Here is a 22964-nt window from a genome sequence, read left to right as displayed (position 1 = left end):
ATTTTTGTGCCCTTTGGATAAATACCTAGTAGTGCGACTGCCGGATCGTAGGGTAATTCTATTTTTAAGTTTTTGAGGAACCTCCATACTGTTTTCCAGAGTGACTACACCCGTTTGCATCCCCACCAGCAGTGTAACAGGGTTCCCCTCATAAGTATTTCTGAATAACATTTTTTAAATTGATTTTTTTAAAGGAGAGACAACTAGATGGTTCAGGTATTCATTAGTCTCAGAGAGGGAACAGTTTTAGGATCATAGAGATGCAAATGTCACTAAGATTTGTAAGAATGAATTTTTCTGGCCTCTTGGGAAGGTTACTACACATCCAGGGGGGTCCAATGATGACGATACTGGTAGAACCCTGAGAGATGTAAGGGAGGGACTAATCTGAGGCCATCTCAGCCCGCTCCAATGATTCTGGGATGCCACTCTGCGTCTCTGGCTTTCGACTTCCTTCCCTGCTCCCTCTGGCCATGGACAGCAAGCCCTAATAGTGAAGCTGTAGGATGTGGGATTTGATGCCTGATTACAGTCCGTCTCTGGCTTTAGACTGGCCCAGAGTACATTTGTAAGCTTTTCTTTTTAACTCAGGACACATTTTCCCATGGAAAAGAAGTTACAAATGGCATTTAGAGTTCCAGGGTGGCCCATCAAGGCTTATTTCCTCCCCAGTATTGCTGGGGAGACACGCATGTGCAGTGAAAGGGAGTGGAAAACAATACAGGTGTTATGATAGCAAATAAATGTTAACAGAACTCAAGAAGATGGTTTTCAAAATTAATCTTGGGGTGCCTGGGTGGCTCAGTCAGTTAAGCATCCGGCTTTGACTCAAGTCATGATCTCACAGTCGTGGGTTCAAGCCCGCGTCCGGCTCTGGGCTGACAGCTCAGAGCCCGGAGCCTGCTTTGGACTCTGTGTCTCCCTCTCTCTCTGCCCCTCCCGCTCATGCGCTGTCTCTCTCTCTCAAAAACAAACATGCAAAAAGTAAAAAAATAAACAGAATAAAAATTAATCTTAAATGCTGGTGCCCGATAAAATGTAAGACTAACTAGAGAAAGAGTAGTCAGATGATAGAGACCTTGGGGTCTACAGCTGGAGCGTGTGCCTCTTTGAGGATTAATGACACTGATTGTTTACCATGACCAGTATCAGTAGAAAGAGTCACTCATTCCAAGAAAACAATACTTCTCGAGTACCTCAAATACTCCAGGCAATACTATGCCAGAGATGACAGGCCTAGTCCCTACTTTGAAGAAGCCCACAGAATGGCTGACTAAAAAGATACTATACTATGTACGTGTTTTTCAGAGGGAATCACACATCCTCCCGAGGTACACTGTGTTGTGTCTGGGGGCTCAGGGAGCCACAGGATAGATGTGGGGGGAGCTTCCTGAACCACTAGTTTTACTCAGTAATTGTTGGGGGGGAGATTATTTTATATTGAATAATTAGGGAATAGTGCTAATTTTATAGGAATGTTTAGGACGATGCATACGGTTATAAAGAAATCTTAAGATCTACAGAAGGTTGGTGTGGGCCATACCTGGCCGTGCCCATGTCCTCCCTCCTTCTCCACCCTTTGGCTCAGATCCCCTCAGGGGTACTCGTTCATTCTCTGCCCTTGGAAGCACCACTAAAATACACGCATGCACAGCATAAGGGCCATGGACAGGGAGAAGTGTGAATCACCCTGGGTAATTTCAGGAAGGGCTTCCCAAGGAAGGTGACGCCGAAGCCACGGCTTCCGAAATGATGAGGAGTTGGCCAGGTGAGAGAGGTCATGAAAGCATTCTAGAGAGGCCAAAAGCACCGTCACAAAGGTCCTGAAGCTCACACAGGCCTGGAAGCGGGGGAGAGAGCAGGTGCGATGGGAAGATGCACGCGATCCGGCGTGGCTGGCGCGCCGGCCGGTGGACCCGGCTTCAAGGGCACGTGCGCTATCATCTCAAAGCGCAAGAAAGGATGGGGAGTCCAGGACCTCTGCATCCTAGCCAACAGGGGTTCTGGTGGCCCAGGGCAGCTTGGTGGCCGGCCAGAACAAGTGGCCTTGGGACATCTGGGAAAGCAGATGGAGGTATGAAGACGGCCGAGCATAGCAGGGAGACGCTGAAAAATAAATGAGGCTTTGTAACTCCAAGACGAGCCGTAATCGTATCTGCTACTTGTTACTTTGCTCCGAAACTTCGAATGAGATAAACTAAAATCCCCGCCACAACCCTCCCCTGGGAAATGAATATTTGAACAACATACCATTGATAAACAATGCTGAGTAATGAACATAGCAGCGACGGGGCAGTCAAGTTCATTGGCAGAAAGTTCGAGAGTCATTACTGGCAACTGAAAGAGAAAGTAAAAGGCCTCACCTCCCCCCTCTCCATTTTCTCAAGACATCCGACACTATTGGTCCTGTCCCTCGTCTGACACCTCTTCTGAGCTCACAGGCATAGTTTGGTGAGGGCCATCTCGGCTGATGGGTGTTCGCTCCCTCGCATCAAAAGAAAGTTTGCTTCTGCTTTGGTTGATGTAAGCACAGGTCACAGCATGTGTTTTGATATTTAACCTGTATGACAGCCTTAGAATACCACACCTACATTCAGTCCGGGGGTCATCATTTTCACACTGTTGCCGGCGGTATCACCTGGTGGTAAACAGCGTGGGTTTTGGAGTCAGACGGACCTGGTCCAAATCCTGACTCTGCAACGTCCGAGCTATAATCCCGGCAAGTTACATTAATACCCTAAGCCTCACTTTCCCCATCTACGTCACAAGCAAAATAGCTGTGCCTGCAGCAGAGGGCCACACTGAGGACAAGGAAGACAGCACAATCGGCACAGCCCCGCTGAGCACACAATAAGGGGTCATTAGAGGACTTTTAATATTAACATCCTGGTTTTCCCCGACCGCGGGGTCTAAAATCCCCTTGGTCCCAACTGTCAAGGGACAAGCTCTTCTCAAACACATGATACTGATCATTTACGGTGCAAAAGTACTCAGCCTTCTATCTTAACTGCCGCACTTTATGTTAATCAAGTGCGAGAAACAGGTTTCGTTGCTTCTTTCTGGAAACATCTTTCCTTTGTGACCCAAATGGAACCACTGGAGGATAAACAGATTAAAAGAAAAAAAAAATACCCCAAGTGAATATTTTTTGAAGTTGCTAAAATAAGTTACTGAAAACAAAGACCCAAGAGAAGTGGGAGCATAAGCTATGGGTTTTATGTTTACACCTTCGCTCAAATACCCACCCACTACCGAAACCGTAAGTCGGTGTAGAAGATGTTATATTGGGAAGTAGGGTAGGGTTCAAAACATCTTTTGATACTTGGTTGAGTCTGCTTTCACTGTGCTGGAGGTGAACTGATATTAACCAAAGTGTGCCGAGATATGAAAGATGAGAATCAGCCTCAGAAAAAGTGGGGTAAGAGCAGAGGGAAAAGGGTTTTATTAGCAGTGACTGACAGCATCATTTGTCTCCGAGGGACCCCGAAGGCTCTGCTCACACACTTCTGACACCACCTCCCAATGATGACGCTGACGACGAGGATGACAGCGACAGCAAACACTGATTCGGTCCCTGGCCTGGGTCCCGCCCGCGCTATGTGCTTTCTTTGCCGGACGGCACTCGGTCTTCCCGACGAGCCTATCAGATCTTGCAGAACAGACTGCAGCTGAGAGAGAGAAAACCCCAGAATGCTTCTCCCAGCTAACAACTTCCTCCCAATCCATCAGGGCCTAGCTCAGATCTCACCTCCTTCAGGAAGCTTCCTTCCTTTCTCTCTTCACCTCCTCCATTCTCCATTCTATTTTTCTCTGGTTGTTTTGAAGCCTGTTTTCCTCCCTCCCTCCCTCCCTCCCTCCCTGCCTCCCTCCCTCCCTTCCTTCCTTCCTTCCGACACATGGAAATGTAGTCACACACATTAGATCTGACTGCTCTTTCACTGAGTGCTGGTCAGGTCTCTGGATGTGGCTATAACACCTTAAAGGTAGGGAGAGTCCTCAGTCTTGCCTCAACTACATGGCAGGGTGGAGGGAGATTCTGTACCTACCTGGCCTAGACATCTACCCAGTTGCAATGAACTGGATTTTTGTACTTTACCAAGTTTCGGATTTCACAGTTATTTTCTACCTGATACTCTTGGACCAAGGGCAGAGAAATGTCACTGCTCTATAGAGAGCTCCACGCACAAGAATGTTGGGGAATAGGAAGTCATTTTTTGTCATTGAACGCAAAAGCTTCCCTTCTTATATGAATCAAGGGTGTATCTTATCTCTTCGTTATTTCTTCTGAGTCCATCAGTGGCTGGGCCTGCCACCCTCCTGTAAAAGGAGAGGAGACAAAGAGAAGCAGAATGCTATTTGGCGGCTAGGAACATTTTTCCCCGGCAGAAAATGGAGTGACTTTTAGCTTATCTGCTGTCACCTTGTTAATGTGATCATTGTTCTTCAAAATAAAATCTCCTCTTCTGACCCATGATGTCTTTCGTGTGAAAAAATTTCTAAAAAGCAGCAAGTAAATGCCAAGAAAAGAGGGGCAGAAGCGGGGGGAAGGCTAATCAAGAGAAGTTACAAATCAACTTCTTTCCAAGGAAAAACACTCAACGCACAATTATCTTAATTCTCCCAGGTGGCCATTTTGCTTGCCTTCTAAGGTAAGTGTGGAAAGGACTCGAAACCCGTGGCTCCCTTCATTGCCCCCGGCTTTCAGAGCAGAAGCTGCAGGCCCGCATCAGTTGGGATGACTCATTTATCGCTCCTTTAAGCCAGGGGCTCGGTGGCTGTTGATGTGTGCCCCCGGCCCGTTCTCAAGCACATCCTCGCTTCAAAATTAATCATCCAGCTCTAACTTGCTGGTGAAGGTTTCCAGGGATAAAAACTTAGGTGGAAGAGGGAACCTAGTTATTAATGGCCAGATGCCATCCATGGCAAACATAACACAAAGACCAGGCAGCGAGAGAAACATGATTTACTCGTCTATTTTGAAGAATAAATCAAAACTTCCTCTTTGCTCCATTGTAGGGTGGGGGCAAGAAAGGGGCAAAGATAACATTCCTGAGAGGCCTCTGTTCTTCAAAGCTGAGGAAACACTTGCCATCTCTCTCCTGGTGGAGTTTGACTTTTGGCCTCGGGAGGCTGAAGAGCCGGGTCTGTGTCTCACTGGCGAGAGGATACAGCTGAGATTAATTCCCTTCTGCATCTCCTTTCTGCCATTCTGGGAGCCACTGGTCTTCACCACGCTCGAGGTCAAGGAGTCATAGCCACACTCGAGGCCAGCGCCCCTCAGGAGAGTGGAGTTTCTCAGTATTCCCGCTGACTCAGAAAGAGGCACCCAGGACGAAGGGAGCCATGCTACCCGACAGAGTATTCAAAAGCACAGGTGGACCTCAGAGGAGACTAGAAGACTACCGGGAACACAGACAAGGAATCTCCACCTAAGTTCGCATACAGAGGGGTTGTGCAGGATAAAGAGAGTGCGGACAGCAGACGACAGTCGCTTGTAGCTTCATGAGGCCCTTCCCAATCTCACTATCTCCTCTCCCTCCCTACCCGCTAGACTTAGATAAGGCGAGAAACAACCCGACGAAAATCATCTTTAATTTTTATGCAAAATATTGGCTGTATAAAAAATGTTTCCCTTGGTTTTAGAGACCAGGTCCTTTTTTTTTTTTTTTTAAGTTTTGAAGATCAGCAGAGTGAGCTCATTCTATCATGTTCTAAAATGCAAAGTGAGACAAAACCAAAAAACCCACAAACAAAAATCTACCCTAAACTTGATACATCTTATTTACCCTGACAGAGTCTGTCTGAAGTCTTCTCCTCCATCAAGCTCACTTGGCTTGCCACACCACCCCAGGAGGGACGGGGGGGGGTCCCTCTGTCATGTGGATGGGCCCCGAAGTACTATGCCCAGCCTTTCTGGGGCTCGCAGATCAGTGTCCTCCCGACTTTGGACGGAAGTCCCCAAGGGCAGAACCGTGTCTTAGTCGTGTTTGCAGAGATGCTGCTTCAGGAAGCTTAGCTCCCCAAATGCTGCCTCCTGCTAGGCCCTACACGGTGGGAAGCACCACAGTTGGGTAGCTGGGAAGGAGGCCAGGTCTGGGACAGAACAGCCCCGATGTCCTACTAGGAACACTCCACATGAGACAACGCCTAGGAAACTCTGGAGGAATTTTTTTAGTGGTCAATTTCTGTGCCGTGCTGAGTTCTTTTTCTGGCTGGTCTCAGCACGCTCAACCCAGTGTCACACGTGGCCGCGTGCCCTCCCCGAGGTACACGGTTGGTGTTTTCGTGCCCCATCTGCCAGCGCCTCTGGAGGACGTCAGGATGAGTGGGCTGATCCAGGAAGGACACCCACTGTCCCGGCCCTCTGCCTAAGACATGCAAACAGAGAACAGCTTCCCGGCCACGAAATTTTGCCTGTGCCCAGAGCATGCTATTATAAATATGATTGTTGTCCGTAGCCACTATGGACTGAGCAGCTACTAAGTGTGCTATGCCAAGTCTCTTGCCTGCATTCTTTCATTTCATCCTTATTGAAAGAAGACAAAAGAAGTTGCAGCCACACGACTGATAAATGGCAGAGCAAGGATTCGAACCCAGATCCAGCAGACACCAGAGCCCATTCGCCCCATACCATGCTGCCTCCCCAAAACCTAACTATCTAGAGAATGAAACTCTGAACCATAAGCCCACATAGTAAAAGCAATGGAAATTACCAAAGCTGTATTCCTGAGGTAAATTTATAGCTCTCTGTTTTCAGACCTATCTTTTAAACTAAGCATTGCATTGAAGAAATAAAGTTTAAAATCTCAAGCAGGTGAACACAAAATCTGACCAAGTGATTAAAAATAATAACCACCCCCAAATGGACAAAACCGATTTTGCCATGAGATGGTGGCAGCCCATACCTTGTTCCCTCTGAACGTGAGGTTCTCAGGAATAAACTTAGACATGAGCTGATGCTCACACTGATGTGCAAGCTTTGCTCCTGGGAAATATGGATGCCCAGAGATCTGGGCATACACAACGACAGGAGCTGCTGGGTACCCGGGCCCCTGACCGTGGGTTGGCATAAGGGTCTGGGCCCTGAGAGCTTGCCCCATCACCGTAAGCGACTCTCATGCCGGCCCAAGCCCCCCGGGACGCCGCACGCTGACTGCTACGGGAGCCTGAAGCTCAAGCCCCATTCTCCACTGTTCCCGAAGACCACCCGACACTAGCCCTTTTGAGTCTATCAGCTACAAGATCTAACATTTTTGGTGCATGGCTGTGCCTGCCTCCAAGTTGGGAAGACTCGGCAGGGGCTGAGGAGGAAAGAAAGCAAAGTTTTATTTTCCCCTGAATTATTCCTATGCTTATAAGGCAATCGTATGAAACCATTGTTCCATGGCTTTAAATCTATAAATAAAACGCCCTTCGAGACTCCGGTTTGAAGGATGGTGAGAATCAGAGTAACCACTTTGGTTACGTAATAAACACACACTCAAAATTATACCATTTCTATAATGAAACCTGGTGTGATAAAATTTGTGTTGAGGCAAAAAGCAGTCATCACCCCCCCACCCCCGCTTTTATTGTGCTGAATGCGGTATCTGCCAAGTCCTGCTTGGAGACATCTCTAATGAAGGGCCTGGTCTCCCTACTTGTGAACTAACTAGCTATCCAGAGACAGGGAGGGCACCATGACCTTGCTGACACTAATGCCAGGAGACAGCTGAACTTATAAAGTGCCAGAGCTCCGAGAAGGTTGCGCCCTCCGTCACCTTCCTTACCCCTCCTTGGCCTGCCAGCCACCCTCATGCCTTAGATCTCCAACCCAAGTAAACTGGGTCCAACTGTACCAAAGGCCTTCTCGCCATCTTTCCCCTTACGCTTAGACTGGAAACTTCTGGCCGGCACCTGGAGGGGCTTCATTCCTTTGGTATTCCCTCCCATCACTCAGTCCTTCAGGCCTGACGAATCGTACTTGGCTGTTGGACACTTTCCCCAGAATCCGCTGATCCTTACGCAAATGTGTGAACTTAGGTCCTTAACTGTCTCACTCGGGTTCCGGAGGGAAACTGGGGGTTCAAGTGGGAGTGGAGTTCTTACCTCGTACCAACCCTGGCGGCACGCTGGAGTCTGCCTGGGGTGCTTTGAAAACAGCACCCCGGTGTCCGGGGCTATCCCCAGAGATTCTGACTTAGTGGGTCTGAGGTATGGCCTGCACATCGAATGATGGTATTCATCGTTAGTACAGTGATATCACGGACAGGGATTTGGATTTGAACAACTTCTCCAGCCCCAAATTCGGATACCACGATGCCCTGAAGAAACGGACAGAGGTTCGGTGGCACCTGCCGGAAGCCGCCTGGTCCACGGGCACGTAGCCTTCCTCTCCTAGGGGATCTCAGGTCACCAAGTAGGCACAAACCAGTGCCTCCTCATCACCACGCCTGGAGAAGCAACTCGGAGGGAGCGTTCCCAGAAGGCAGGGCGGAACAAGGCTCTAGCTGGGCAGGGCCGCAGACGAGCCTACTGGTGGTGGCGAGGCCCGTGCTTGCGCGCCCACAGTGTGCACACCAGTGTCCGGAGACGAGATGGAGGCAGGTGTGCAATAAGCTGGGTCAGCCGGGGCGAGGAGAGCGGGCGCCTCAACAGTGTGCCTACCGGCCGGCGGCCACGGCCACCGCGTGCTCACCACGACAGGGGAGAGGGGGTGGAGCTTATACAAGAAATGTAGGAGAGGCATTGTCCCTAATGTCCAGGAGCCTGAGCTCACACGGGAGGGCGGCCCGGGCGCAGTATGTGAACAGTTCAGTACTTTTCAAACGGGGGTCGACTGTGTGGCTGACCTCACGCGATAAAGGTGTATCGTGAAGGAGGGGGGAGAGGACTGAAGAAGTCAAGACAGGCTCTCGACTGGTCTAAGGCCATTTCCGATGGAACAGAAGCTAGAAATCGAAGAGGTGGGGCCTGAGCACTCGAAGTTCAAGGCCGTTCGCTCGGGGCCACAGGAGATACTGAAGTCTCCCTGGGACTCTCTGGATGAGGGCAGGACACCGAGGAGTTCCAACAAGACGGGAGGGGCGGGTGGAGAGCGGGACAGGCAGGCCTCTTCCCGGCCACCCCAGGCTCCAGGAGAACACTGCCCGGGCCCCCTCCTGGGCCGCCCTCCGAGCCCTCTGGAAGACGTGCAAGCCGAGGAGACAGAAACGCTCGTCCTCTGTCTTAAGCCACCGGACACCTCGGAAGGCGCACAAAGTTGCACACTCGGCCGGCCAGCCGGACGGACCAGCCGGCGTCCCCGAGTTTAGGCGTCTCTGGCCCCAAACGCGACGGCCGGCCCTGAGGGTCAGGCACGGCCGCCCTTCCTCACCTCTGCTCCGGTGAGAGGGTTCCCGCTCGGCCCCAAACACGCTCCTCCTTCCCGCAGAGCAGGAAGCGGCGGCCCCGCGGCGCCGGCCCCTCTCCGGCGGGCCTGGCTCGTCCCGGCTCCCTCCCCTTTGTCCCGAACCGCTGCGAGCCCCGGGTACCTGCATCCTGGGGCACGCAGCAGGCCAGAGGCATGCTGGCTTCCCGCTCCGCTCCGTCAGGACGGGCCTTTTCTTCTACCCAGAGCCCTCCCGGACTCCCAGATAGCTGAAAGCTGATCTGCTGAAGTCGGCAGGCAGAGCAGGGGGGCGGGAGGGCGAGAGAGGGCGACCTTCGGCGAGGAGGGTGGCAGATTTTCACACGACATCTGCGCTGCCTCCGGGACTCCCCCCGGAGGGGGAGATGGTCTCACCCAAGTGCTGGGCCAGCTGCTAATCCCCCCGGGTTCACTTGAATGGCAAATCGGGACTCTGGGGCGGCCTCAGACACACCCTGTCTCCAGAGGAGGGGCTTAGCACTTTCTCTCCCAGCCCTGTGCGCGCTCAGAATGCGGCGGGACTGTTCCAGGGCCTCGCCGCTCCAAGTGCAGCCGGCCAGGGGTCAGCAGCATCCGTGTCACCTGAGAGCTAAGCTAACCTTGAGAAATGCAGAATCTCAGGTCCTGTCCCTTTGATGAGCTCTGCCAAGGGCCACGTGGCTATGGAAACCACTTGCACGTTGCCAGAGACAGGAAGCTGGACGAATACCGCCACCCAGGGAGCCGCGGCCCCCCAGCCCGCGTGCCAGCTGTCCGGGAGTAAGAAGGGGTACAGCCCATGCCATCACCACACGGCTCCCCCCGCCGCCCCGCCGTTCCCCTCACCACCAGGCTGGGGCTGGTTCACCTGGCTGTGAGATTTTAGGTCGGTGAGCAGGCCTGCAAATATTTGCACACCCTGAAAGGATGGGGGGCAGGATACAACCGGAGTTTGCTCTTTTCAGGTTGCAAGTCAATTTCTGATCCCCTCCCACCCCCAACACACACACCACCTGTATCAGTATGTTAGGTTCTCGTGATGCCGATGTCAAGGGTCAAGTACATGGCGAGAACGCTTGAGCCCCTTCACAGACACCAACCGTTCTGGAGCCTGCTCAGACCGGTTCTGGAGTCCTCAGAAAGGGAGGACTCAGGGATGTCCACAGCTTTGCTCCGATAGCTTTAATGTCATCGTCCCGCCTGAACCCAGCAACTGAGCCCACGTGCAAAAGCTGGAAGGGTAGAGAGAAGGAAAGAAGCAAAACTAAGGGCGAGTCAGAGAAGAGCTTTGTTTTCCAGCCCAGAGAGAACACTCGAAATAACTAAGCGAGGCAGACGGCCTGGCTTTCGTCTCAGAGGGTCGCCAGGCCTCTGCCCATGGCATCGGCTCCCTAAGTTTGATGCTTCCGCTCCTCAGTCATGTGGAGCAGGAGCCAGGACGGGTGACTTCATTCCTGAAGAGCAGTTGAATGGCGCTGAGGTTCTGGGATGCGTTAAGACAGCCCAAATCAACACAAAGTCTGGCTGGCACCTTGGACAAGTGTCCCAGACAGAATTTTGAGCCTTCCGAGCACCGGTCGGTGGCATCGGCGGATGGCTTGGCCACTGCCTCCGGTACAGCTAATTGGGGCACCCCTGCCTGTGCTCCCCCCACTTCACGGGGCAGCAGGGCCCTGCTTGAGGGAAGAACCCACAGGGCTGGAGAGAAGGTGGAGGCAAAGTCAGCCAGGGACAAAGAGCAGAGAGAAAGCAAAGAGGGTGGCCCTGGGCTTTACTGGGATTTGGGTGGGCTCTCAAAAGCAATCATGGTGGGCTTTTGAGTAGAAAACCAAGCGAAAACAGTATTTAAAAATCTTCTTCGGATCCCCAGTCTCGCCTCAAACAACAATCACTCCCAAAAAGACTCTCACGAATGGAAGGAAATGATGCCATTGTTTTATTTTCTATGGGAAGTCATAATAGTTTTTAAAAGGTTAATCTCCTTCTCAGCCCTGTTTTTTCCCTTCCAGTGACCCCAAGCTGAAAAGGAAAAATATTTGCACTTGGTGTTTAAAAACCACAGTGAATTAGCTTTTGTTGTTCATGGCAGAGCCACTATTTAGCTGCCCAGAATCAAACCAGATGTCGGGGAAGAACGAAGGCCCCGCATCCTGTGAACTTGCCTTTCACCTTTGCAGAAGGGCCGAGGAAAAGGCCCGGCTGAGAAGACAAAATGGAGGGAGCTTGGTGGTCAGCGAACCCGAGATGCGGTTCTGACACAAGCGGTGGTAGCCCTCTGTGGAATGTTGTGTGTGGGACCAGCAGGCCAGAGCTCTGGGACCCCGGATGCCCAATGCCTCTCGGCTTCTGGAAGTTTCTTCCGTGGACACAAGGCCAGCAGCACTATTCCCATAGGTGCCAGAGACCAACGTGAGCAATAGACAAGTATGGAGGAAAGAATCAGGAGTTGGGGGAAAGAAACACAAAAGAGATCAGCAGGGCTTGCTAGAACACTACATCTATCAGAGAAGGTAAAAAAAAAAAAAAAGGAAAGGAAAGGAAAGGAAAGGAAAGGAAAGGAAAGGAAAGGAAAAAGGAAAGGAAAAAGGAAAGGAAAAAGGAAAGGAAAAAGGAAAGGAAAGGAAAGGAAAGGAAAGGAAAGGAAAGGAAAGGAAAAAGGAAAGGAAAAAAGAAATCCGAAGAGAAAAACAATACATTTTCCTTCTGTGGCCTTCCGGGGGAGTATGCAGAGTAGATTATTATTCAGTCTTGTTTTTCTTTAGCACACCACCCACCAAAACTCGCAGCTTAAATCAGGCAGCAAAACAAAACAAAACAAAACCTTCCTACGAGGCTGTTTCTCACTGCTTGCTAAATCTAGCAGCGTAAGAAAGCAGGAAGTCTTCTCTACACTGAGACCCTTTCTATCCCCTCAACAAACATTTAGTGAGCCCCCACTTCGGTGAGATATTTGGGTGATACCAGAAGGGCCCTGCTTGAGGGAAGAACCCACAGGGCTGGAGAGAAGGTGCACCAGAAGGCCGTGGGTGCTATTCCCATCCACGAGAACTTTACAGCTGACCGTGAAAGACAGACATGTTGGTAACAACAATCACAATGGGTACCGTTTTCTAAAATGTAATCGTGTGCCAGCCACTACACTACGCAGTATCGTATTTAACCCTTATAATAATCCCGTGCATTAAGTTTGACCATTCCCATTTTACAGATGAGAAACCAAGGCTCAGAAAGCTTAAGGAACTTAATCAAGATTACACAGCCATTAAGCTGGAAAGAGTCTTTATGACTGATGAAGTCCAAGGGCCTCCACCAGTGCCTGGTACATAGTAGCTGCTTACTAAATATTTACTGAATGAAGAAAGCAGCTGGGGGTGCAAGGACGGGCTCTCTGGGGCAATGGGGCTGAGCTGTGAAGCCTGACTAGGATTTATGCAAAGAAGAGGGTAAAGGCATGCCCGGAAGAAAATGGGAAACGAACAAATGCACCTCTAGGGAAACAGAACTGCTTTACAGAATTGCAAAAATGGGCAGGAGGGAATAGCAGTTAAGGACACTCAAGTCAGAGACGCGGGTCCTACCGTGGCTCTACCGCCTAAGGTTGCGTGAGCACAGCCAAGTCCTTGCTTCATCTTCCTTATCTACAAGCTGGTAATGAGAGTGTTACCTACAACGGCAGAAACTGTTAATTCCCTACCAAACCTTCCATGTTCGATTTCTCTCATCCTGATAACACCTCGATTTTGTAAACTGGGTCCACGGGCATACAACCAAAAGGCTACGTGTCCACGTCTCCCATGTAGCTAGGGGCTGCTATCTGGCCAATGAGAGAAACACGTCTGTAGTATGGGATTTCTAGAAAGTCTCTTTAGAATACAAAAGTCAGGCTTCTTTCATCTGCCTGCTCGGGTCACTGTTGTGATGCCTGGCGCTCCAGTAGCCATCTTGGACTGCCAAGACGAGGGCCACAATCTAATTGTAGAACCAGGAGCCGGAAGGAGTCTTGGTCCCTCATTACTACTGAGTCTCCATATCAGTTCTAGACTTCTTTCACATAGGAAAGAAATAAAGTTTTATCTTTTTTTAAAATTTATTTTGAGAGAGAGAGAGAGAGAGAGAGAGAGAGAGAGAGAGAGAGAGAGAGAGAGAGAGAGAGAACCAGAGCAGGCATAAGCGTGAGAGGGGCAGGGAGAGAGGCAGAGAGAGAATACCAAGCAGGCTCCTCACTGACAGTGCCGAGCCCAACACGGGGCTCGAACCTACGAACTGTGGGGATCTCAGGTCAAGATCATGCATGACCTGACCAGAAATCAAGAGTCAGACGCTTAACTGACTGAGCCACCCAGGTGGTGCCCCAAAAGTCTTGTTTTTTTGAAGCCTCTATGAAACCCCAATGGATATATTTACCTCAAAGAGTTGCAGGAGGATTAAATAAGATAATGCAGACCAAGTAATTAGTCCTGGGCCTTAGACATAGTACGCACGCAAATCCAAGCAATCACATTTTGTTGCTATTTTTATCACTATTATCATGATTATCATTACAAAATCTAGAATACTCCTTTATTCTACATTAGGCTGAACCATCTTCATTCAGTTATTTAATTCATCAATCTGCTTAAAATTCCTCAGAATTATGCCTTTCATGAGAACATATCCATGAGTCTTCCTAGGACAGGGTCCCTGATAACAGAACAAAATATTTCTCTTTGAATTTCATCACCAAATCATCTACACAACCAATAATATTGAAAAGCCAGGGCTGTTAGTGAAAGGCTGTGGAGGGAGTGTTCGTACATTAACACTTCTAAGCATGGAGACGGGGAAGCATTAATTAAATTCTAAGTTTGGTCAAATTTCCTGTCTCGGAAAGCTCCATGGCAACTCGGTGCCTCAAAATGTCTTTCCTTTCCCAACCAGACTTTTTACGTTTCAGGACAAAAATGTAAAGACACGATTTGCTCAAAAAGTTCTGAAAGTCAGCACGGGATGCTAGACTTCAAGAGATTTGCCAAGAATTATGGATCCTTCTACTTAAATCTCGGCTTCTTAGTGTCTTTGACAGATTGTGTGGTTTGTTCCTGATCAATAAATGTTTCTTAAAAGATCTAAGGAAGGAAATAATCATGAGCTAGAATGAGTGGTTCCCACTGGTCAAAGGCTTGCTATCAAGGATCCACTTAGGAAAATTCCAGTATCTCAGGTCCCACCCTAGACCCACTGAATCAGAATCTCTGAAGGTAAAGGCCTGGGAACCTTTTTTTTTTTTTTTAATTTTTAAAAAATGTTTATTTATTTTTGAGAGAGAGAGTGCAAGTGGGGGAGGGGCAGAGAGAGAGGGAGACACAGAATGCGAAGCAGGCTCCAGGCTCTGAGCTGTCAGCACGGAGCCCGACGCGGGGCTTGAACCCATGAACCACGAGATCATGACCTGAGACAAAGTCGGACACTCAACCGAACGAGCCACCCAGGCGCCCCATGGGAATCTCTATTTTTAAAGCTGCCCAAGTAATTCTGATGTGCAGTTCAGTTTGGGGCGGTTCCCAAATCCTCCCATCCCCCAACTCTCTCTTAGGTTGGGTTACTTAGAAGCAAAGTCTAAGATGGGGATTCTTGTTCAAGCGATAAATAGAGGGGGTGCTCTCAGCAGAAGGGGCCTCAGTATTCTTGTGGCTGTGCTCTCCACTGAAGCCCTAATGTCTCCACCGCCTTGGCTGACTCGGCCTGAGTTCCCCTTTCACAGAAAGGGTCTTGGAGAAGAGTTTTAACCCTACAGGAAGGGTTTCGGAATCTGATACGGTCCTTTCAGCGACCGCCGCTGGGCTGGCACGCCAGATAACCGGTGCACCTGCTGGAGTGATCATTTGCATGCTACATTGTGTCAGGACTTGGCCCAAAGTCGACGTTCCAGAACCCTTCCCAGTGCCAGCCATACTCACTCACAGACTCCAGAACATAAGCGACTCAAGGAATCTGGCTGCCTGGTGATCTGTATCTTCTTCCTTCTCCCCTGACAAATGAAGATGTGGGCCAGTGAACTTCCTTTGGCTTATATTCCTGATGACTCCTAAATAGGTCAAATTCCTTTGGAGACTGGCCAACAGCTAATTTCACATTCACCACTGGCCTGTTTTATTCCTCCGGTATTTCAGGAAAAAGGTGGGTGGGTGCCTTTTCTCCTTGTTTGCCTGAGTCCCTGTCCCCCGGAGCAAAATTTGCAGCCTAGGCCACTGTGATTTGTTCAGAGCGACTGCCGCTTGTCAGGAGATGGCTACCTGACCTTGCTCGCTGCCCATCTGTTGGATTCCTGGCCAGATGTGCACATGTGTGGGCAATCAGAGGCCCAGCAGGCCCCGGCTGGAGCGGCCTTGCCTCACAGCCGTTCCAGCCCCCACCAGGCTCAATGCCAGGGTCTGTTGAAGCGGTCCTCGCCACATGGTCAAGAAATGGGGAGCATCGATGATAAAGCACACCCCAGATCCCCATCTGTCAGTTGCTTTTCAGCAGGAGATCGGCCAGGTAGAGTCTATGTAGCACTCTATCCCCCGACAAAGCCCCACCGCTACTCAGTCTCGGCTCTCATCAAGGAAGAGCCACCATTTTGGTTTGTGGCATCAGAGCAGAGAGAGACCCAGGGAAGGAAGCCTAGAAGGGAGTCGGGAGTGAAGAGTGCTGAGAAAAGGGAACAGTAGGCTTTCCTTTTGTGGGTCATTCGAAGCCGAGAAGCAGCTGAATACCTCCCACCGAAGTCTGGGACTAGAAAAATAAAACACCCGGGCCTGACTTGACTGCCTCTTCAGAAGTTTCCCTGTAGCACTGCTTTCATTTCACTGTAAGATGTCAATCCCCCTCTCCGCCTCACCCCGGATTTCATCATTTGTTTTGTTTGGAGACATTTAGTTGTTGTTTTCCCTTCTCCGTCAGACGCTGAGAAATATGTGTAGTCGAGTCTGCCCGGCAATCTGGCCCTACTGCAGGAACAGAAGTTGGGATTCTTAATAGGTTCTCCTCGCTCCGCCCACTAAATCTGAAGCCACCGTGTAATGAAAGTTTCCTCACGGTAATAATATAATAACGATAAAATCAATATTCCACTCAACAGGTATGTATTGAGCACCGACTATGTGTCAGCCATTGTTTTAAATGCTCCGTATGTACGATTTCAGTTAATTCTCACACAGCTCTATGAGGCAGATACTAGTATTACCTCCATTTTACAGATCAGGAAACTGAGGTGCAGAGAGGTTAAATAGCTTGCCTAAGGCAGTGGAAGCGGCAAATGGTGCAGGCTGGGCTCCTAACCACTGGGCTGGCTCACCCCAACGATGGAGGGTAGGGAACGCGTTATCCTGCCTCAGAACGCACAGCCTCGCCAACGCCCGTTACTCACGTCCCAATCCCGAGTCAAGAGTAAAGCAAAACCAGAATCGAAATCCCAGTTACCCTGTCATTTGCTCTGCTGGGCGTTTCAGGTGTTTCATGTGCAGATGCAGGTGCGTGTGTGTGTGTGTGTGTGCGCGTGCGCACGCACGTGTGCGAAAGTCCATGGGTGGCTCCATAGGTGCACCCCTGTGTAAGACTTTCCCTTGACCCTGGATAAGGAGTTCCTATTCATAATAACGTTGAAAGCAAGATTCTACCACCTTGCATGGCTCCCCGTTGCTACTCCCACAAACTGGGACGGGAAAGGCACTAACATACACTTCTGGCAAGGCTAAGAACCCTCACCCTGGGCCTGAACTGCCCCTCAGCACCAGAACCTTCTCCTTGGCAGGGGCTCCAGTTTGGGCACGAACAACTACCAAGTTGCCTCAAAAAATTTTTTAAAAGTACCACATGATCCAGTAATTCCACTACTGGGTATTTACCCAGAGAAAATAAAAACACTACTTCAAAAAGACATACGCACCCCTATGTTCACTGCAGCAGCATTTACAAAAGCCAAGGCAGAGAAGCAACCTACATGCTCACTGATAGATGAACGGATAAAGATGTGGTACACACACTCACTCACTCACTCACTCACACGGGAATATTACTCAGCCATAAAAGAGGATGAGATCTTGTCATCCGCAACAACACGGGTGGACCTAGAGGGTATGATGCGAAGTGAAATAAGTCACACTGAGAAAGCCGAATATATGATTTCACCCCTATGTGGAATCTAAAAACACAAATGAATAAACAAACAAAAAGAGTCAGACCTATAAATACAGAGAGCTGATGGCTACCAGAAGGAAGAGGGACGGGGGGCGGGGGGGTAAGACAAGAGGGTGAAGGGGAGTGGGAGGTACAGGCCTCCAGCTATGAACCGAATAAGTCACGGGAAGAAAAGATACAGCACAGAGACTACAGTCATCGATATCGTAACAGCGCTGCGTGGTGACGGACGGCGGCTGCACTTGCGGTGAGCACAGCATAACGTACAGAGTTGTCGAATCACTATGTTGTACACCTGAAACGCACATTGCGTGTGTCATGTGTACTCACGTAAAAAAATGTTTTAAATAAGTTACCTGGATCACCGCAGAGAGTCCGAAGACAAATTCCATTCAGATGCAGATGTTTTAAGACAAGGGACTGCAGTCTGTTGAGCCACAAACAGGGCCCCCAAGTTCCCATTTGTATCCCCAAGGGATGCCACGCCGTCCACACCTTACTCTGGCCCTTCCTCTTACCAAAGCAAAACACCCGACAGCGCTTCAAGTGTTAGCCTCGCCTAGGCTACATTTTAACAGCAATCCAGGCCACACGCCGGAGGGACAAACCTGGAATGGTGGTGCCAGCGGTATGAGTCAGCAGGTGGAAGAGAATTGGGGCACGGAAAGGGAGGCGAAACCACCACCGTCGGGTTTTCTGTAGTTCTAGAACCAGCTAGCACTTGACTTCCGATTGCTGGAGGATCCCAGTAAAAGCAACACCGCATTTCACCCAGAAAGGGGAAAGGACATTAAAACGGTCTTAAGGGCCAGACCATTCAGGGACAGACAGAAAGCACAAGGTAACCTCAAGGTCCTAATAGTTGTAACACTCTGGTTCAACTGCCCCCCCCGCCCCCGCGCCCCATCTTTGGAGGGCTCTGACTCCTTTAGTGCGAGCGCTAAAGGAAAGGCCTGGCTTCCCCAAATCCCAATGTATTCATGACGGTGGCACAATTGCTGCCTTAGTTTTGTAATTCCTGACTCGAAGAACGGAGCGTTCTAACGAAGGGCATGTTGCGCCTAGCCAGTATTGTGCGGTCCTGGATCCTCTGACACTCTGCACAGGGGACCTGGAAACAGAAAACTTAGAGGATCCAGGTCAATAAAGAGCCCAGGAAAACCTCAGTCTTCACATGTCATCAAGCATGAAATCATTTCAGCCAGAATGGTGCTAGCCCTCACCGAGCTCCTGATGGATGTGAATTCAGCTTATTTAGCTTGGCTACCTCAGATAAGGAAATTCCAGCAGCTTTCCAGTTCCTTTTAGATTTATTCGAAATGACATCATGCACTCAGATGCAGGATTCGTGAATGAGTCCAACATGAGGAGAATGGATATGGTAGAATGATAACACCGGCTAAAAGCTTAAGCAGTCAGCTTGGGCACGAGAGAGCACACGAAGGAGATAAAAGTCATTTCTCATTTGTCCACTCAATAACGAGGCTCAGACACGTGACCAGCCACAGGACCTACAGTCCCGGGACCGAATGGTCTAGACTTGGAATTCTCGTCTTTCGTTCCGGGGAGTCCAAGTAAGAGATCCCCTGATGTATAAAACGGGGTAGCTTTTCATTGTCCTGAATTTAAAATGGTTCGGAGATGATGCAATTCCCAAACGGAACGAAGTCTTTAATGCTTTACAGATTTTCTTGGGCTCTCTCCTTTGAAACCTGTCAACTCACTTTTGCTGCCTTCGACTTTTGATGCTAACGTCAGTGCTGCATCTTTACGCTGAGTGCTTTGGGCCTACAGTCTCCTTCCACTGCTCCTTTACCTTCTGGAAAGCATACCGATGAATGGAGACAGGAAGACAAAAGCCAAGAAAACCCGCTTTATCTTTCAGACACTGATGTGGAGTTCATCACTTACGAACTTGGCACACTTTCCAGGGCTCGGTCCCCACAAGCCTAGCAGCCCGGTCTGTCTCTCCTGGTGTCATCCCATTTAAGATCCGGCCCTGTCCAATCAGAGACAGGCCCATTCCAGGGATGGCTGGGGACAGCGGTATACTTCACGGTCATATCGGCCACTGACTGCGGCACCAGTTTTCTAGAGGAATCATCAGAGTGATTAACTTGTCCTAATCAGGCTTCTGAGCACTGAAGAACCAAGGGAGGGGATGGATAAGGAAAGCAGAGGATAAAGTTTAGATCTGCTCTGTCCAGTAGGACAGCCACTAGCCATATGTGGCTACTGAGCCCTTGAAATGTGGCCAGTGTGAGTAAGGAACCGAATGCTTTATTTCACCGTTTTAATTCATTTGAATACCACAAGTAAGGATTATAAAGTGTTGAGAAGAAAATATGGGTTTCTAATTAGCTAAGAACTGAGTTAAGTTTCGGTGCTGTGGAGTAAGTTAGCAACCCGCCCCCCCGCCTCCACTGACTGGCCCAGCCTGGGGGTGCCTGCTCGCTGGAGGTTTCCATGGCCAAGCTGGTTGGCGTGTTCTAGAGCAGTGGCTCTCTGATTTGGGGCAGAGGGTTCCCGAGAGCCCTTCAGGAAACCCGCAGAGTCAAAATTATCATGCTAGCGATACTCAGAGACTCCCTGCCTTTCTTACTCTTCCACTGTCCTGAGGAACATGTGACACCACAGCAGCTAGAATACAGAAGCAGACACAAGAAGCCAAATGTTTCATTTATAAACATGTGATGTACGTAACACACAGTGTGTATTTATCGTTGTTGATTTTGAAATACATCACCAAGTAAAACTTCTTTACTTCTCAGTTTTAATTCCTAATATGATAAACATTGACAGAACTCACACGAACTAAAGCTCTTCGGGGTCCTCACTAGTTTTTCGGTGTAAAGGGGGCCTGAGATCGACAACTTCAAGAACTGCTGTTCTGGAAGGACTTGGTAGCCGATGCTGTCGATGGCCCGTCCCAGGAGTCCTGCGGCTGCCGTGGACAGTTGCCCACCTCGGACACCCAGCTATCCCTGGGGTTCTGCCTGAGGCTCTCTCTCGTGCTACAGGACTGTTAGCGAGAGCCCCAAATCAGCCACAGACAAATGCTGGTGAGTGCTGGGCTGGACAGAGAAGTCTTGGCACTCTCACGCCGCGGAAAACTACACAGCACCGAGGACAAACAAGCCACTGCTAGGTGACAGCAAGCGTGAATCCCACACATACAAAGTTGGGTAAAAGAAGTCGGGGCGCGCCTGGCTGGCTCAGTCGGTCGGGCGTCTGACTGCTGATTTCGGCTCAGGTCGTGATCTCACGGTTTGTGAGTTCGAGCCCCGCGTCGGTCTGACTGGGGCTGCGTTGACAGGGTAGAGCCTGCTTGGGATTCTCTCTCTCCCCCTCTCTCTCTCTGTCCTTCCCTGTTGTGCTCTCTCTCTCTCAAAATAAAAAAAGAAGAAGTCAGAGAGAGGAGAGCGCAGGCTCTACAATTACATCCTTATTAAGTTAAAAGTCAGGCAGATCTATGGGGTTAGAAAGCAAGGATGGGCCTTTGGGAAGGAAGGAGACATTCTAGGTGTTGAGCTGGCTGGTGGGTTCAGGGGTGTGCTTGCGTTTTAATCATTCGCTGGTCTGTAGGATTCAGGCGCTTTTCTGTATGGATGTTAGACATCACTCAAAAGGTTTACAAATCAAATATTAATTATTATTTTTATACCATGCTCTGCTAGGCACAGGAGATGATAAAATAGAATTTTCAGACATGGCTTATGGTTTCTGCCTTTACATCAGTCCTCCTAAGAGATAAATAATAGTAGAAGATTTAATTTGGTGGTGGGCAATTCGGGGTGGATTAAGTTTGGCTTGGACAGCACAACGATTTTTTTTTTTTTAATTCACTTTGAGGGCCTTTATTTACTTAGAAGGCACACGTCTCAGTCTCCACCGCTCTCTTTCGTGCCAGGCTGGCTCCGACCCACATTTAAGCTACCTGCCTGACTCTGAAGGCAGCCGGGTCTGAGGCCTACGACGTAAATGATGATTCCAGAAGTGACTTGAGCCACTACGTGATGGAGACCCAGCTCGCCGCCCTGAGGGGCACGGAGGGGGTGCTGACCTGAGCAAGAACAGCATGGAGGGTGCAATGCGCTCCCGGCAGGCCCTCTGGGGTGGGGGCGGGGGGACGGTGAGGAGGCAGACGGAGAGGCCAGGATCTGTGATGAGGGCACCACCATCTAGGGGATACGAATGTGACCTCACCAGTAGGCCCCCAGGACAACTCTCCAGTCAATAAGTCACTCTTTGCCCTCTCTGTCGCTCCCAGTACCCGAGCGTCTTGTCAATCAGGACTCGCGCCTCTATTCAGTCGGTCACACAGGTTTCTGTGGAACCTTGGAGAGACCTTTCGGGAGACCCGGCACCCAAAGCCCCACCCTCATCAGGAGGAGGCTACGGCTCCTAACCCGGCCGGGGTTCTGTCTCCCACCCCAGCCCCCGCCCCCGCCACACAGACACCTGCAATGAAATGTAGGGAAAGAGGCTGGGCTTCAGAGTCGGGCCGGGCTCCACGACCCACAAGGAAGGGCGGGAAATGCGGTCTGTCGCGTGCCCAGGAAGAAGAGGAAAACGGGGACGCTGGTGAGCAGTGGCCCTTCTTCCTGCCCAGAGAACCAACAGCACTCGGCAGGGGCCGTAAAGGAGGCCCACTGAGAAGTCCGTCTCCGCCCCGGCATTAGAACTCACGTGGAGCTCTCCCGTGCAATTGGCCTCCAGCCCCAGGGTTCCATTCTCCGGGACCTCTTAGACCGGGACTAATTCCAGAGCCCTAAATGCATGGCCAGCTGGCCTCCAATACCCATCACAGCCTCGGGCTGCCAGGATCCCTGCTCTGGGCCCTGCTGGCCAGGCCACCACCGCTGCTGAGTGGAATCACCACCCATGTCTGGTTGCCGGGTTCACCCAGCGTACCCCCAGCGGCCCAGAGACTTGTCAACGTAGGCCTGCCCCTGGGCAGGGCCGGACGCTGCAGGTGGGATGACAGCTGCCCAAGGTCCTAGGGCATGATTTTGTGGGGGAGGTCCTGACCCCTGCCCTCGCTGGAGGAGCAATGTTGCTTCAGGACGACCACAGACACGTGGCCGACTGTCTACCCAACGGCCATTTTCTCTCGAAGGCACTCGGAAACGTGTGCCCAAATATGGGGCCTCACAAGCACACGTTGGCGTTCAGAAAACCCTCGGTTGGGGATGGATAATTGTGCGCTGGAACCTGCTTGCCACTGGCTCCATAAGCCAACATACGTTCTCCCCTCCTATCTCTAAAACTCTGCAACCTCTCCTGCCCTCAGTAAACGAAATTCGGGAAACAAGAGGAGGGGGTGAATTAGGCTTGTGGAACGGGACCTCCTCACGTCTACACCGGAGTCTTAGGAATTCAGATGTGCTCAGTCAGACAGACGGTCAAGGTTTGAAACCGAAACAAAGAGGGAGGTTCG

At 50.4% G+C, this 22964-nt stretch overlaps 1 protein-coding gene across 3 annotated transcripts in view; it reads right to left on the bottom strand.

Annotated features, from left to right (window-relative positions):
• NHS (NHS actin remodeling regulator) overlaps positions 1–22964 on the bottom strand; it is a 342272-nt gene that overhangs the window by 93451 nt on the left and 225857 nt on the right. Inside the window, exon 1 of one of the 3 annotated variants that reach the window (XM_019823598.3) lies at positions 9513–10084. The exons of the other annotated variants lie outside the window; for them this stretch is intronic. Within the exon in view, the coding sequence (XP_019679157.2) occupies positions 9513–9546 (34 nt within the window). The 5' untranslated portion in view covers positions 9547–10084. Of the gene's footprint in view, positions 1–9512; positions 10085–22964 lie in introns of those variants that run through there. 3 annotated transcript variants of the gene reach the window in all.

Source organism: Felis catus, chromosome X (genome assembly GCF_018350175.1).
Source record: "Felis catus isolate Fca126 chromosome X, F.catus_Fca126_mat1.0, whole genome shotgun sequence".
NCBI classification, from domain to species: Eukaryota; Metazoa; Chordata; class Mammalia; order Carnivora; family Felidae; genus Felis; species Felis catus.
This window is presented reverse-complemented; position numbering and strand designations above follow the sequence as displayed.